This window comes from Mytilus edulis, chromosome 5, assembly GCF_963676685.1.
Source record: "Mytilus edulis chromosome 5, xbMytEdul2.2, whole genome shotgun sequence".
NCBI classification, from domain to species: domain Eukaryota; kingdom Metazoa; phylum Mollusca; class Bivalvia; order Mytilida; family Mytilidae; genus Mytilus; species Mytilus edulis.
In genome coordinates this window covers 95,566,419-95,578,767 of record NC_092348.1, presented here as the reverse complement: position 1 = coordinate 95,578,767, position 12,349 = coordinate 95,566,419, and the positions used below count along the sequence as shown (strand labels likewise).

The 12,349-nt window shown below is 34.2% G+C and overlaps 1 protein-coding gene across 1 annotated transcript; it reads left to right on the top strand.

Moving 5' to 3' along the window:
* Nucleotides 1-2,883: 2,883 nt before the first annotated feature.
* LOC139525327 (uncharacterized) lies at nucleotides 2,884-5,014 on the top strand. Its single transcript, XM_071320532.1, has 4 exons — nucleotides 2,884-3,260; nucleotides 3,490-3,590; nucleotides 3,895-4,155; nucleotides 4,921-5,014. Exons 1-4 carry the CDS (start codon nucleotides 2,952-2,954, stop codon nucleotides 5,012-5,014), a joined length of 765 nt encoding a protein of 254 aa, XP_071176633.1. The 5' UTR covers nucleotides 2,884-2,951.
* Nucleotides 5,015-12,349: the final 7,335 nt, after the last annotated feature.

Sequence of the window (12,349 nt, the reverse complement as noted above, 5' to 3'; positions counted from 1 at the left end):
GATTATCTCAGCTTAATTCAAATTCGAGAAAACTCTAGTTTATCTGAGAAAATATAGAAAATTCATTATCTGGAGAAAATCCCGGTTTATCTGAAAATTCGGAGATAAACCCGCATTATCTGGGAAAATTCGAGATAATCCCGGTTAATCTGAGCTTAATGTAAAAAAGTGAAATAATCCTAGTTTATCTGAGAAAATCCTGGTTTATCTGAGATAATCTAGGATTATCTATAAAAGTGGTTCAGGCGTGCCATAGCTATTCTTGCCTTTTGTCGATTTTTTTTGTCGCTTGCTTTATTTGATACTTGATATCTACCTTATTGTTCTGTTGTTTTAAATTACTATTCATGAAATGTCAAGAAATACAAAGATGTTAACTACTATACCTTACATATAGTATATATGGATAGCGAAAATAAGTTAACAAAAAATGACAAGTCTTAAATTAAAAAGTTCAAATGTAAAAATAAACATAAAAAAACAAAAGATTGCCGACTAGCAGGTAAATCTCATACATTTTCGTATTAGATTTTATTACAGCATTTTGTAGACTATTTCGTCTTTTCGTATGTCGTTTCGTGGGTTTTTTCACTTGTTTTTGTCGGTCTATCTTCAGCTTATGTGTTTTGATTTTCCAATGGAAAAAGTTTAACCAAAATACTTGTTTGCTATAAAATTTTCTATTTAATGTCAGACATTTTAATTCCAAAATGTCAAGAACATTAAAAATAACGGCACATTTTGCCGTCTTTTAAAGTTTCATCTATAGCTGACATGACTAACATTTATATTTATTTCGAACAATTTTTGCAGCGTTGAACTCACTTGTATATGAAAATAATCTTTACTACAACCCCTTCAAATCTCTTCGTCTCAGGGAAAGGCAATGAAGCATCGTATAAACTCTACCGAATCACACCAAATCTGATGGACTCAGGTATAAATATGGTATTAAATATACAAAGGACATAACAATTCAACTCAAATACTGGCAATCAATCATCTTATCAAATAAACCTTAGTCACGGTTGATATTTCCTTTCAGGTACAGACTATCAAAATAAGTTTACCGATGGTCTGCATGTCTTAAATAGATTAGGAATAGCGAAAAAAATCACAAACAAAAACCTCAGAGAACACCAACGCGCGAATTCAATCAGCCAATTGACACTATCGTGAATAGGACATAAAATGTAAAAATTACAGATCAGACGATCGACTGCACTGGCATGTAAATACCAAAAAACGCAAAAAACATGCCTGAAATGAATTTGGACTTGGACATATCATTTCGGTCAACCAATATTCGTGATGTGGAGCATTTTATGTGTAAGGAGCACATCTATGTTAATGAATGCGTATAGTGTGATGCATGTATTAACTGGGATATATAAACGCCATCCGATTGAGCAGAAGGTGTTTTACTGCTGAGAAATGGGAACTTGAAATTATCACATTTTGTCTTACATTCTCGTTTGAGGTCAATATCGAGGTAAAAATCAAAATATGGAGCAGATTTTCTTCTTTCGGCGATGTACTTAATTTCAAGTTCATAAAAAAGTAAAATAACAAAAATACTGAACTCTAAGGAAAATTCAAAAAATCAAATCAAAATCTCGAACACATCAAACGAATGGATAACAACTGTCATATTCCTGACTTTGTACAGACATTTTCTTGTGCAGATAATGTTGGATTGAAGGTGTTCTTAATAGATATAGGAAGATGTGGTATGAGTGCTAATGAGACAACTCTCCATCCAAATAACAATTTATAAAAGTAAACAATTATAGGTCAAGGTACGGCCTTTAAAGCCTCAGTCACACTGTCACGTTTCGACAGCTAGGTTTTAGTACGTGTAGAAATGCTACGTTTCATGGCATTTTTTTGTCATTTTTAACGGTCCGTACGTTTAACTAGGTTTACGCCACGTTTTGATACGTTCTTCTACGTATTGTTTCGTTTTGTTACGATTTGCTAGGTTTTTTTATAACTACAAGGGGTACGTTCTACTAGGTTTTAATACGCTTCAGTACGTATAAACTACGTTTTACTACGGTTTACTACGTTTCACTACGTATTACTAGGGTTTAGTACGTTTCTAAATCGGTTCAAGTACGCTTTTGCACGATTTCCTACGATTTAGCAAGTTTATTGCACGCAGTATCACGTGTCACTACGCTGTGATCACTTATCATGAAACGGCATCATTATTCAATAAAATTTAGAAAGGACAGAGATGCAAAGAGGGAGCAGAGTAACTAAAACAAATCTGGAGACATTAATAGAGGTACACTTTATAATTATTAATACATCTGTCATTGTAATTAAATTATTTTGTTTCCATTTTATGGTCAAAAAATTTAGATTTTTTGTACTCAAAAGAAAGATTTTATTGTTTTTTCTTTCAGATAAGATTTTTGTTGAGTGGATACATGAACCATGAAAAAACATTTAAAGCTTTGGTTAGAACATTGTCAATGCTTTCCCTTTTATAATAATTGCTCTTTTGAAATATTCTACGTTGCACATTGTCCGTTTTAAATCCAATTTTCCTCTTACCGGTATTTGATTTATCTTTTAGTGTGTTTCAAACCAGACCGTTCTGATGAGGACCAGAGGCAGAGGAAGGGGTCGTGGTGGGCGTGGCAGAGGCCGCATAGTTAGTGTGGCGCCTGAGACTGAAACAACTAATACACAAGAAACAAATGAGCAAACACAAAATAGTGATACTGAATAGCCAGCTAATACCAATATAGAGAAGCGCAAAAGAAGCAAGCCATTAGAAATACCACAAGAAAAGCAGGATGAGTTGGCAGATTGGTATAGAGAAAACGAACCTCTATACAACAAAGGTACATGTATTTATTTGCTATAATTTAAAATATTAATACGGAGAATAAATGTCAAAAGATGTTAACCCCACCAGTAGACATAGATAAACTTACAGCATGGTCTTTATATTTAAAAATCAATGTGACCGATTTTTTTCTTCTCTTTCAGCTCATTATCAGTACAAAGATACTGCTCTCAAAAATACACGATGGCAAGCAAAAGCTAATGAGCTAGGGGTAGAGGATTGGAAGACTCTCAGAACATGGGTTGAGTCAATGAGATCTCAGCTCGGAAGACTGACACGAGAAGGCAATAAATCTGGTTCAGGCAGAAAAGATGATACTCAAAGAGACAAATGGATCAAAGAAAAATTTGGCTTCTTGTGTCCACATATTGCCAGAATAGAAACCAGAGGAGGAATAAACGTGTGCAATACAGTTTTCTATTACTTAATATTTCAGTTCACTTTTTTTACCTTTTATTGTTATTTCCTTTGTTGAATTCCCGTACCTTTTCTCTTTTTCTAAATGATACTTAATGTTCTGGTTCTACGAAATTCATTTTACAGCTGTTTCATTTCAAACGTTTGACTTTATCTCGATATATCTTGTACGAATACATAAATAATGTTCCGATTATGTCTGAATATTTCAGCTGAAAGAGAAACTCAAGGCAAAATACGGAACAGATGCTTGCGTCGATTCTCCCAGTGAACATGAGGACGAAGAGGAAAGTCAAGAAGACGATGAAAGAAGGTCAGTAACCATTTACTTCTTTGTATAATTAGTTAAATTGAAACTATATCTTCACATCAGGACTTATTATAATGTTTTGGTCCGTCCGTCCGTCCGTCCATCACACTTACATTTGTAAATACTTTTCAGTTAAAAGTAATTGTATCGGATTGATTGTGCTTCCGGCATTTCTTGTTTTCTTGTTATGAGATAGGGTGTCAAGCCAGTCAAGGTCGTTCAAAACCCACCGTAGTAGTAGAGATAGGGTGTCTTTTTGTATTGTTTAGAACAAAAAATACAACTTTCATCGTTTTTTTTTCTTTAGATCGCAATGTAATCTTGAGGAGACGTCCAGCACAATAGATATTCCCTCTCCTATAGTTACAACAAAAATGAAAAAGAAATACCAGAAGATGCAATCTCCAGTTGAAAAAGACATCCAGGAAGCAATAAAACAGTCTTCTGAATTACAGAAACAAGTGCAGGCTAAGCTGGCTAGTCACGCGGACATGACACCCGAAAGGCAGAACTGGGGACATTGGATGGTCAGCATTCTTCCAGGTAATGACGACAGATTGTGGGGGAGGTATGCTATGCTTTTGTATGTTAGTTTTGTTACTTGATGAATGTGTACTATACACGGCCGAATACGCTATATAAAAATCGTGTATCATCGAGCAGAGGGTCTATTTTGATTTTTTAGGAGGAAAAACATAACTCCACGGTGCAGTGCAACAACTTTTTGATGTACTGTAGCAGCTTTAAAATTGAACAACATACAAATCGTTTAAGCCTGGTACCAACATCCTGTGTCCGATGATACGCTATGGTAATGACATTAGTTTTTATACCCCGCCACACGAAGTCGCAAGGCATTGTGTAATACCCTTCGTAAACAACGTTTGGTTGAGTGTCCGTTCGTCTGCGTATTGCCTGTCTGTCTGCTCTTTCGTCCGCTTGTCCATCTGTCCGTCCGTCATCGACTGTTACCAAGCAGTCATTTAAGAACAAATCCATAATTTTTATTGAAACTTTGCTCAATTGTTGAGCACTAAACAGAGAGCTTTTACAAGTTTAATGTTAAGATATATCGAAAACTTCGTTTTTAAGTTAAGCCGTTTTGAAATGAAACTTTGAAGTTATTGAGAGATTTTCATGAAACTTTGCAAAAATATTATATGTAAAGATTGGTGTTTATCAAACTTCAGTATGATTCGTTTTCAATTATTTTCCTCACACTTTCTCAAAAGAATGAGATGTATCAAAAATAATTCATTATAGCTATATTTTACATTAATATGATATTGATTCTCACTTTTTAAATGAATTTATATCAAATTTTTGCTTTCAGGTTTAAAAGAGAGAGTATGGATCTATTGGACAGATTTCAAAATGAAAGTAAGGAGCTACGCAGCCGTGATAAACAACGTCTTCAGCAACTGTAGGTATATTATTCACATATTATTTACTAGTACTAGTATTGTGTTAAGACTGAAAGGTCAGAACATGTTTCGAAATACACATTTCTTTAGTTCACCTGCATATTTTGGATGCCTCGTGTTGTAATTACTCTCAGGTAATTGCTGCATTTTGAAATCGTCATGCGTCCGGTCATATATATTGTAACGTTTTCGCTAACCGGTGAGAGAACCTTTCTAACCAACCAAACCAAACCAACCAACAGACCAGACAGACACCAACAACAAACCAAAAGAAATAAACAGGAAATATGAATGCTCAGAATTACTACTGCTACCGCTACTGCATACTGCATATCACACAAATATAGTTTCTAGGTCGGCAAACGGTCTCCTTTTTATGTGTGTGTGTAAAACGATGGTATTTTTATATGTATTGTAATTAAGTATCAGATCAGTCTTAGTTTGATGTTCTGAATGTAAACACAAAGTCGCTTCAAATGTATAACAAGTTTTATTCACCAGACATAATATAAATAACAACAGGAACAAGAATGGACAGATATAAATCTCTTAAAGCAGCGATCAATAATTAACAATATTTCGTATAGATTAGACAAACAGAGAATTCTTTAAAACAGCTACACCAAAATCAGCATTCAACAAACACAGATACTATCAGCAACTCTCTATGTAAATACAAGTAAAATACTACGCAAATAAATAAGTCACAATGTTCCTAACCCCTTAACAACAACCCTGACTATTTAAAACAAACGGACACTATTGCCGACTTTACGCACCTTTCTCCTATTTAAAGTTAAAATTCATTATCAAACTTTATTCTCTTTAAAACTATTAAATTTCTGCCTCCGTTAAAAACTGGAAACTGGAACAATTAAATGAACTGCATAAATAATTATATTGCATAAATATTGCAATATTCTGGAACTTAAAAGATATTAAAACTTCTGCTTTAGAAAGACAACTGTACCTTGAAATTTATGAGAAAGTAAATAAAGCTGCTAACCGGCGGCAGGGACAAGCTGGAACTGACGTAAAATACTATAAATCTTACGCTAGTGTTGTTATTTCGCGTGAGAAATATTCCAAATATGGGATGAAATCAATGACCTAATAAGGAGACTTCCTTATAAGGTACATATCTTTGCACTTAACGTCTGATCAAATGACGTCGATACAGCCCAATAACTACGAAAAGGTGCGCAACGTCGGTGCAAAAATAGTTCATAAGAACTTATTACAATAATCGAAATAAAGCTCTCTTCTAAATAAACTTTACATAAAATACTCTAACATGTGTCCGTAATTTGAAAAACATACAAAAATATAACTACAACATGTTCAGGACAGTCTACATATTCTTATACGATTTCTAGGGTCACTATATTTATAATAATACTCGTGACTTCCGGTAACAATGAAAGTGAAAGTAACGTACAATTAATCAAAAGATGCCGGTAAGAAAACAGACGTTTTCTATCGTTCTGGAACATACAATATTAAAACGATTAAACAATATATAGGTAATAATGAAACAGAATACACACATTAATTAACTGCTTTAATAAAATACAAAGTACGGTTGGCAGAAATATAGAGAAAACTATGTAGACAATATCAATAAAAATCCAGGCACTGCTATTTGTCAAAAACGTCACATTACCCCCTCCTTACAAACAGAGGTCGCCCCGACCGCGGGTTATACACAACCAAATACGGTAACTGTCGCTACCTGATTTCACATAGACAAGTGGTTCCAAGTTATACATACATTATTATTAGTACTTATAACTATTAAATGACAATATCCATTATAGATAATAAAACAACACTATTTGAGCTTTAAAGTTGTAATGGTGTCCAAAATAAATTATACCCACACATTTACCCGTAATCATTTTAACAACCCATATACATGTAAACTACAATTTTCTTTCTTATTCCCTCCCCTGTTTTAAATTTAGTTTTACAATTCCGAACAATAAATAATAGGTATACACAGAGACATATAATACTAGTATACATTAAGTCCATAGTGGTTTCATGATAACATATCACTACTAGAGAGTCCACTAAATATCTTCTTCGTTGCCGGTGATCAGGATTATTTATGTAGACGAGATCTTGAAAGTTCTTGTGACTGACTTACATACATTAAACATGATGTACTAGTATACAAATAAAATATTACATGTACCTATACTGTTCCACTTGCATATTTTCAAATTTGGATATAAAGTTAATACTTAAACAATTACATTTTTATAATATGAACTATACTTAAAAGAAAAACATTTGAATTCTAAATTCTAAACATCTATTTTAAAAATACCATTTAAAAAACGTACTACCTATCGTTGCTATCTTACCAAATGTTACTAGATAATTGTAAGCTTGGCATACAACCAACACCAATATCACACGTACAGGTGAGCAAGATACAGACCAAACGGGAGACATGACAGGAACTAAACAGGATACAGTCGGCACTAGAGATGACAGGAACAAAACAGGATACAGTCGACACGAGAGAAATGCCAGGAACTGAACAATATACATACATGACAGGAACTAAACAGTATACAGACGGAACATCGGCAAAATAACAAATTTTATTTATATCATCCTCGTGAGAGTAAATAGAACCTACATACTCGTACACGGCTGCCAGCACATTATTTTCTGTAAAACTTGCTAACTTATATATCAATAAGTCTTAGAGGAACAAAAACCTTTTTTCGATTAAGCTATATAAAAATAGTACAAGCCAACAAGAGACCTTGTTCCATGAGAACGAGACAATTAATAAATGAATCTGTCTCTTAAAAAGATTTAATGACAATCATGTTCAGAATCCGCTGGAACAAACACATATTCAGCAACTCAGATTCTGCAAACTTACTGCTCTGCACATTCGCTATTTGACTTAATTGACTTGCTTCCCACAGGTAAAACTTCCCTTTCCAAGTCTAAACTACAGTTATGATTGGACAAAATAATATAAAAATCAAATCTTAATATTACTTGTGACTCAATATCAGTCACAGTCATCTCATGTTTTATAATTTAAAACCAATATCAAAAATAAATTCAGCATTTCCCAGGGGCGGAAAATACTACTATCGGTCATGTTTCACCGACTTGTAAATTCAGGTCTATCTGTCTCAGGAATCTGATGAAATTTCCAAGAGTTACAATTAATATAGTAGATCCTGTATCGATCACACAAGTAGGAGGAATACTTGCCGCCTGAGCATATAAAAATAGAAAACATTATAAAATTTATTACTTTTCTATGAGAAATTATTGTTAAAGTGGTTATATTCATTAAAATGAGGAGGAGGTTCACAATTCGGCACTGATGTAAATTTCACTGCCACTATCTGACAAAATCTGGTACCTGCCCCGTAGCCCCGCCGGCTCCTGCAGAAGCGCGGTCGAAGTCTCACCCCTTGGATGCACAGGCCCAGGTACACTCCCGGGTTACTGGAACTCCTCTGTGGACCCCTCAGCAGCATTAGCACAACCCTGATCTGAGTAGGGTCCAAAGATCAGTACTACTAATGTGGTGTAGCCCCTTGTTGCCCGATGCCGCCAGTTCGCGATTACTCCGCCCCTGCACCTGCCTAGGATGTGAAGGCGGATATAGAATATCCACAGAGTCCGAACCATCTGTCTCTACCCTAAACTCCTCGCTCAGCATTTAAATATCTGACGTAAGTCTGCATTGTCCCTTAATTGAATATCCCCTTAATCTCATGAGAGGGGTTGAGTTCCAGTCGTCCCTACCACCAGCACCGGTATAACGTTAAAGCCGCTGAGGTGTTCTGCTAGTCATCTCTCTACCGCACTGTCACTGCCCTCTCACCAATTAAATCATAAAAATAAAAATGAACAACATATTTATAAAGGATCTTTTAATTCCACTTTGAAACTGTAGAATCCTGTCGACGACGCCAAATGTAACGTTTTCGCTAACCGGTGAGAGAACCTTTCTAACCAACCAAACCAAACCAACCAACAGACCAGACAGACACCAACAACAAACCAAAAGAAATAAACAGGAAATATGAATGCTCAGAATTACTACTGCTACCGCTACTGCATACTGCATATCACACAAATATAGTTTCTAGGTCGGCAAACGGTCTCCTTTTTATGTGTGTGTGTAAAACGATGGTATTTTTATATGTATTGTAATTAAGTATCAGATCAGTCTTAGTTTGATGTTCTGAATGTAAACACAAAGTCGCTTCAAATGTATAACAAGTTTTATTCACCAGACATAATATAAATAACAACAGGAACAAGAATGGACAGATATAAATCTCTTAAAGCAGCGATCAATAATTAACAATATTTCGTATAGATTAGACAAACAGAGAATTCTTTAAAACAGCTACACCAAAATCAGCATTCAACAAACACAGATACTATCAGCAACTCTCTATGTAAATACAAGTAAAATACTACGCAAATAAATAAGTCACAATGTTCCTAACCCCTTAACAACAACCCTGACTATTTAAAACAAACGGACACTATTGCCGACTTTACGCACCTTTCTCCTATTTAAAGTTAAAATTCATTATCAAACTTTATTCTCTTTAAAACTATTAAATTTCTGCCTCCGTTAAAAACTGGAAACTGGAACAATTAAATGAACTGCATAAATAATTATATTGCATAAATATTGCAATATTCTGGAACTTAAAAGATATTAAAACTTCTGCTTTAGAAAGACAACTGTACCTTGAAATTTATGAGAAAGTAAATAAAGCTGCTAACCGGCGGCAGGGACAAGCTGGAACTGACGTAAAATACTATAAATCTTACGCTAGTGTTGTTATTTCGCGTGAGAAATATTCCAAATATGGGATGAAATCAATGACCTAATAAGGAGACTTCCTTATAAGGTACATATCTTTGCACTTAACGTCTGATCAAATGACGTCGATACAGCCCAATAACTACGAAAAGGTGCGCAACGTCGGTGCAAAAATAGTTCATAAGAACTTATTACAATAATCGAAATAAAGCTCTCTTCTAAATAAACTTTACATAAAATACTCTAACATGTGTCCGTAATTTGAAAAACATACAAAAATATAACTACAACATGTTCAGGACAGTCTACATATTCTTATACGATTTCTAGGGTCACTATATTTATAATAATACTCGTGACTTCCGGTAACAATGAAAGTGAAAGTAACGTACAATTAATCAAAAGATGCCGGTAAGAAAACAGACGTTTTCTATCGTTCTGGAACATACAATATTAAAACGATTAAACAATATATAGGTAATAATGAAACAGAATACACACATTAACTGCTTTAATAAAATACAAAGTACGGTTGGCAGAAATATAGAGAAAACTATGTAGACAATATCAATAAAAATCCAGGCACTGCTATTTGTCAAAAACGTCACAATATATATATATTTATATATACTACGTATATTAAAACGATATGGTTACAGAATTGGATCCAGGAATTTAGAAAGGGGCGCAGACTATATTTTGTTGGCGAGCGGAGCGAGGAGAAATTGGTTTTTTTTTTGCTAAAATCACGTAAAAAGGGGGAAAAAGTACAAATAAAGGGGGCGTACGCCATCTATGCCCCCCCCCTGAATCCGCAACTGCTGTGTATCCTTGACTTAGGAACTGGGATTTATTTATCTTTAAGAAATCGGCATTACCGAACAAGGCAACAGTACCCCGTACAGTTATGTCAATTATCCTTCCTTGAAACCCCGCATAACCCCAGTTCTAGTACCTAATTCCAACGCCGATGATACACAGTTGATCAAACTTGTTTATATGGTCATGTTTTATTTTGTTGCAGGGATTGACTGGTCAACAATCTGCATTGGATGTTCCCATGGGCAGCTTCTGTAATCAATCAAGTAATGTTGGGTACACTGTAAATATACCTAACGCCTGACGCGTCCGGACGCGTTCAAAATTTGTACACCGAATGTTCAATATTTTAACGTCATATGTTAATGCTTAGAGACGTGTTCAAAGTTTTAACGTTTGTGTTAAAACTACTAACATGTGTGTTCAGACACAGTGAACACCAGTGTTCAAATTCTGATCTAAAAAAAGAAGACAGTCGTTTGTACGATTTTCTATCCTTCTAATTGGCAAATTCAAAAAGAAATTCTTTAAAATATATGAATGTATACGCAGGATGATGATCTTGTGAATTTTTTACTAATATTTTAGTAATTGGGAAATATTAAACTTCCAAGCTGGCATATACATGATATATGTATAGTTTATGAACTTATTTTATTATTATTACTAGTTTAATTTATAAGTGACAAAATAATGCATATCAATTAGGCCTGCTATGATAATATCGTAATAAAAATATGTCGATGTTTATCTTATTTCATGATCCGTTCAGTTTATTAACATTACATGTTCAATCAGTGTTCAAATCGCTCGAAATTTTGAACACCTGGCGTTAAAAAAAATATACCAGGGTATCAAATACCGGAAACAGATATCGGCTGGTGATTTAGGCGGTTTAACGAAGAATGGATACACAAGGAAGAGAACTGGAGAAGGGACTTCTATCCCACATGAACATGAAAGAAGTGAGTAACAAGTTAGGATAATCTCCATAGGTAGTTCGATGGCTTCCTTGTTATTTTCTCATGTCAGATATATATTTGTCAAATATTCATAACTGTTATATCCAAATATTCAACAAAATAAAAGACGAATTAAAGAACAGGATTCATAACGTTCATAACAAATGATTTCCTAAACTGATGAATAACCAGTCTGTGATCGTCTGTCTGTTATACAGAATAAATGATTATTGTTGCCAAGTTATCCATGTATATTAGCTGAAGATCGCATATTCAAATAATGAACACTAAGTGTTAAATAACTCTAACATCAAGTGTTCAAAAATGAAACACAAAGGCATTAAAACTGAACACCGCCCATTAAATTGATGAACACTAAGTGTTAAATAACTCTAACATCAAGTGTTCAAAAGTGAAACACAAAGGCATTAAAAACTGAACACCACACATTCAGTTGATGAACACTAGTGTAAACATTTGGAACACCATTTCAGTTGACTTAGAAAATGCATTCGTTTTTTTTTATTTGCAGGAATCGTTAGATTGAAATGTTTGAATTAGGAACCGGTAGCCAATAATCACACGAAGGTCATTTCTGCATGCTATAAAGTGTTGGAAAAAAAAGATATCAAAAAAGGTATGACAATATATGTTTATTAATAGCTTATGTGGGTGTATCATTTCTATATCTGTATACCTTAGGTCAAGAAATCGACTTTTGTAATTTAT